This window comes from Engraulis encrasicolus, chromosome 14 (genome assembly GCF_034702125.1).
Source record: "Engraulis encrasicolus isolate BLACKSEA-1 chromosome 14, IST_EnEncr_1.0, whole genome shotgun sequence".
NCBI lineage: Eukaryota > Metazoa > Chordata > Actinopteri > Clupeiformes > Engraulidae > Engraulis > Engraulis encrasicolus.
The window spans coordinates 12438700-12443699 of NC_085870.1; the positions used below are offsets into that span (position 1 = coordinate 12438700).

Consider the following 5000-nt stretch of genomic DNA (forward strand, 5'->3'; position numbering starts at 1 on the left):
GGTGAATGGTGTAGTATAGTATAGGCTAGAGCAGTCGGGAGTGGAGTAGTATGCTGTAATGTAGTTCCTACAGTGCACGGTGGCCGTGGAATTGGCAGAGGTGTATAGTATAGTATAGTAGAGGATGGTATAATATAGTTCTTACAAAGTACAGTGAGCGTAGAATTAGCCGACATGGCCCTGGCCGTGTTACCACAGAGTCAAGCTAAGTGTAGAGTAGTGTAGTCAAGTAATAGTGTAGCGTAGTGTAGTGCAGTGAAGAAATAGTGCAGTAGAGTGTGGTGTAGTGTAGCGTAGTGTAAAGTAATGTTATTATAGCTTACCCAGTACGGTGAGTGTAGAGTTAGCCGACATAGTGAAGTAAAGTGTAGCGTAGCGTTAAGTACTGTAGTGTAGCTTACCCAGTACGGCGAGCGTTGCGTTGGTGAATGCCACCCCGGCCGAGTTGCTTGCGGTGCAGTAAAGTGTAGTGTAGTGTATTGTAGTGAAATACTGTAGAGTAATAATGTAGCATAGCGTAGTGTACAGTACTGTAGTGTAGCTTACCCAGTACGGTGAGCGTGGCGTTGGCGGAGGCGGCGCCGGCCGAGTTGCGCGCGGTGCAGCTGTACACGCCGGCGTCCTCGGGCTTGACCTCGGTGATGAAGAAGACGTCGTCGTTGGGCATGAGGTGCATGCGGCGCTCGCGGGCGGCGGGGAAGTCCGTGCCACCGTCCTTCTGCCAGGCCATCTGGGGCAGCGGGTGGCCCTCGGCCGCGCACTCCAGCCGCGCCGTCGCGCCCACGCGCACCGTCAGGTCCTGGGGAGTCTTGGTGAACGAGGGCAGCACTGATGGGAAAATGGACACGGAAGAATATGTTAAGCTAAGGCAATACTGATGGGAAAATGGACACGGAAGAATATGTTAAGCGAAGGCAATACTGATGGACAGACGGACACAGAAGAACATGTTAAGCTAAGGCAATACTGATGGACAGACGGACACGGAGGAACATGTTAGGCTATCGACATTTCAAGGAACAAAATGGTCTGCTGTTATTAGGTCAAGGAAGAAAGCGTGCTATCTGCACGAGAGCACTGGTAAATGACAAGACACACTGAAAAGGGGGAAAGATAGGCAGTAGTGTTTTTGTACAGGACCATTGATGTGTAGAGATGTTTACAGCTTATTAACTGTGCTCCTGTGGTGCTTTGGCAGGAGGCTCGAATATGTCTACATACATTTAATTTAAAATTGCCCTGGTGTCTATTTTTAAAGACCACCATACATATTTGTTTACTGTAGGGCACCACCCAAAACAATAGAAGAGGGAGAACAGTTTATCAAAATGTGGATATGACGTACACTACATACAGTATGTCATAGAAGATTGGGAATGTTGGCTCAGGCTTGGTTTGCGGTCATGAAAACTCTGCTGGAATCCATATAATGTAAGGCGGAGGTTATGAACTTAACACTCTAGTGGGAGATCATTCTTTTTCAGATTGTGTAACAGCCTGAAGAGGGTGAAGAGAGTATTGGAGAACAGAAACAATGATGTTCCTAGAAACCGTTGCCGCGACATTCTCTCAGCCTGTTGTCGCAAACAAAGACACGAGCACAAACACACACACACACATACGGAAGCGTGCACGGCACGCACTCACGCACACACCTACACAAACCAGAGCGGTGTGTCCTTGCCCTTAACTCAATTAGATGACGGGAAACAGGCTTTGTTTTTGAGGACAAGCACAAAGCCAAACGAAATAAAAGGCAAAAAGTCCAATCAAAAAATAATAATAGGATAAATACAACACAATGTCCTGGGGGGCGCAAATCACAGCCCATCTGTTGGACTGACCCAACAGGAAGTGCACATCGGGAGATCGGTCAAAGGGGCAGAGCGTTATAGTGTGTGTGTGTGTGTGTGTGTGTGTGTGTGTGTGTGTGTGTGTGTGTGTGTGTGTGTGTGTGTGTGTGTGTGTGTGTGTGTGTGTGTGTGTGTGTCTGTGTCTGTGTCTGTGTCTGTGTCTGTGTGTTTTTCAGGGAATCAATCTGTTCCAAATTCTAGCTATAGCACACAGCATTAGTGTGTGGAAATAAAAAGGGGGGCTGGCTATGTACTATGGGGATGGAAAGGGGGGCAGAAGACGTCCGATACAGCTGAAACCCTTCAGCTGCACAGAAACTCCATCCCACCCCCCCAACCAGTCACCCCCAACCCACCTCTGTTATGTCCTCTATAGCATGACACCCCCAAATAATACCCCCCCCCTCCATCTCATCACCTTATTGAAAGTACATGCATTTCTGCACGTTCCTGTCACATCTCATGATCCGGATGTGCTAGCCGGCTGATCTAGCATCTAAACTACAGTACTTTCATCCATTTCCACATGCATTGTGTTCACATTTGACCAATGTATGACAAAGCTGCTGTAAGATAACATTATCAGGCAAACACGTTCAGTGTGGAAAAGGACAGCACAGCTTTCTTTCGTCCAATAGTATGTCAGGCTCTCCCTCCCCGTACTATGATTGGGTTCCAAAACTCAGGCCAATAATTTGTCAATAGTTTCCTGTCTGTCCAGCAGGTCGGAGTGAGCAGCATGGAAATTACCAAAGAAATTCCCAAGGTCATTTCTTACCATGCAGTGCTTAGAGTAGGGCATATGGAACTACGTATTAAAAAATTACTTATTTTAGTTATTTTACGAGCTCTGTGTCCCTGCTGTATATAGTTTTTTGTTTATGTTTCATATCTTACATTGTTTACATTTTTCTGCTCAATACAGAAACATGTTGATGACAAAAGAAAACCAAATGGAATCCTGAGCTACCAGACAGCCATGAGACCTCTCGAGTCTTTGGGCTCTTACCGTTGACGGTGAGCTTGGCCTTCTGGGAGTAGGAGGAGCCAAAGTGGTTGGTGATGACACACTGGTAGCGTCCCTCGTGGGCGAAGGTGACGTGGCGCAGGTGCAGCACGGTGGTGTACTCCATCACGTTGCCCTGCGCCAGCACTGAGGCCACCGAGGGTGATGATGACGAAGCAACAGGGGAGGCGGTGCCATCATCATCATCATCATCATCATCATCAGTGGCAGACGAGGCGGCGGGGGCAGGCTGGGCGTTAGCGTTAGCATTGACGGCGGGGGCGTTGGGGCCGCGCATGTGGGCGTAGTTCTCCATCTCGGCGTGGCGTAGCGGCTCCTGGTCCTTGCGCCAGGCGAAGGTCATCTGGGAGCTGCTGCTGCTGGCGGCGGTGCAGCTGAGACGCACGTCCTGACCCAGCACCGACACCGTGCTCACCGGATTCACCATGATCTTGGGGCTAGGCAGGTCGTCTGTGGAGGCACACATGCGAAACGTTCAAATATCAATGTTTAGTGCCTCTAAAATCAAAAGACACACACGTGCACGCGCAGGCACATAGGCACACACGTGCGCACTGCACACACACGCACACATGCACGCATGCAATGTTCAAATATCAATGTTTAGTGGCTCTAAAATCAAAAGACACACACCCACACCCACACGTGCGCGCACAGACAAATACAGACACACACGCACAGACGCACACGCACACATTTCTGAGAATCATCAGTTGCATGTGTGACATTGTGGTCTGTCATGTCTCAGAGGCCACTCACCCCTGATCCCATTCTATCTAGCCCACCTCACAGCACCACCCCCCTGGTTGCACAACTACTAAAGAGACACACATGAAGAGCTGTGGAGTAATGCACTTGTGGTTTTCAGCGAGCAAATCCCCATCTAATGCCAGCCGTGTGTGTGTGTGAGTGTGTGTGTGCTTGCGCGCGTGTGTGTGCGTGTGTGTGTGTGTGAGAGGGGGGTCGGGTGTGGTTTGGTGGAGCCAGGACAGGCAAGGCACGGCGGGCAGCACGTGGCACTGGGAACAGCTGCGGGGGTGAACCAGTGTGTGGTGGTGAGTGTGTGTGTGTGTGTGTGTGTGTGTGTGTGTGTGTGTGTGTGTGTGTGTGTGTGTGTGTGTGTGTGTGTGTGTGTGTGTGTGGCATGAGGTGCGTGCGGCATGAGGTGCGTGCATCGTGTGTGTGTGTGTGTGTGTGTGTGTGTGTGTGTGTGTGTGTGTGTGTGTGTGTGTGTGTGTGTGTGTGTTATTAAATATATGGGCTCCGCCATATTACATGTTCGTTGAATTCAAAAAGGAAAAAAGGCAAACAGTCCGAAATATGTCCCCAACAAAATCCAAGGATTTATTGTCTCCAAAAAGTATATTACAGCAGTAGTAACCGATGCTATCTAGAACACTGGATACTACACAAAAACACAAGTTACACAAGCATTCAGAGCTCTGGAGACTTCCTAACCGAAGTACCCCTGACCGATAACAAGAGTTATTGCAGTTAGAAGAAGTTAGGTAAAAAACTGCCCTCCATTTCCCTGTTTGTGTATTTATACTTTATGTGGGTGTGTTTTGTCAGTGGATGGGTGTGTTCGTGGGTTTGTGTCTATGTGCAGATGAGCCTATTCTGGGATGTCGTGTGGTTCCGGTGCGGCCATCTTCATCAACCATTTCTATCGGGATTAGGACCCCGGGTGTGGCTGGGCCGTCCTGGGAACATCAGGACTACCTGTGTGTATGTGAGTGTGTGTGTGTAGAAGCGATGGTGCTGGGTACTGACCACACACGAAGCTGTCGGCGGGCGCCTGGAAGACGCTGGTGCCCTTGAGGCTCTCGGGGTGGGCACAGGTGGCGGACACGGCCCCCGTCAGACCGCGGCCCGACAGCCACGCCGGCAGCCACTGCAGCTGGCAGTCACACAGGAAACTGTCACTCTGGATATGCCTGGTATGGGGAAGAGGGGGAGAGAGAGAGAGAGAGAGAGAGAGAGAGAGAGAGAGAGAGAGAGAGAGAGAGAGAGAGAGAGAGAGAGAGAGAGAGAGAGAGAGGAGGAGAGAGAGAGAGAGAGAGAGAAGAAGAAGGGGAAGGGGAAGAGGAAGCATGAGAGAGTGAGAGAGGGAGAGAGAG

At 50.0% G+C, this 5000-nt stretch overlaps 1 protein-coding gene across 1 annotated transcript in view; it reads right to left on the minus strand.

Moving 5' to 3' along the window:
• The window catches only part of lrig1 (leucine-rich repeats and immunoglobulin-like domains 1), an 83433-nt gene that overhangs the window by 9799 nt on the left and 68634 nt on the right, over positions 1-5000 (minus strand). Inside the window, exons 12-14 of the mRNA XM_063214946.1 lie at positions 4654-4817; positions 2863-3330; positions 547-828 (exon numbers count right to left, since the gene is read on the minus strand). Coding sequence (XP_063071016.1) covers positions 547-828; positions 2863-3330; positions 4654-4817 — 914 coding nt within the window. The remainder of the gene's footprint in view (positions 1-546; positions 829-2862; positions 3331-4653; positions 4818-5000) is intronic.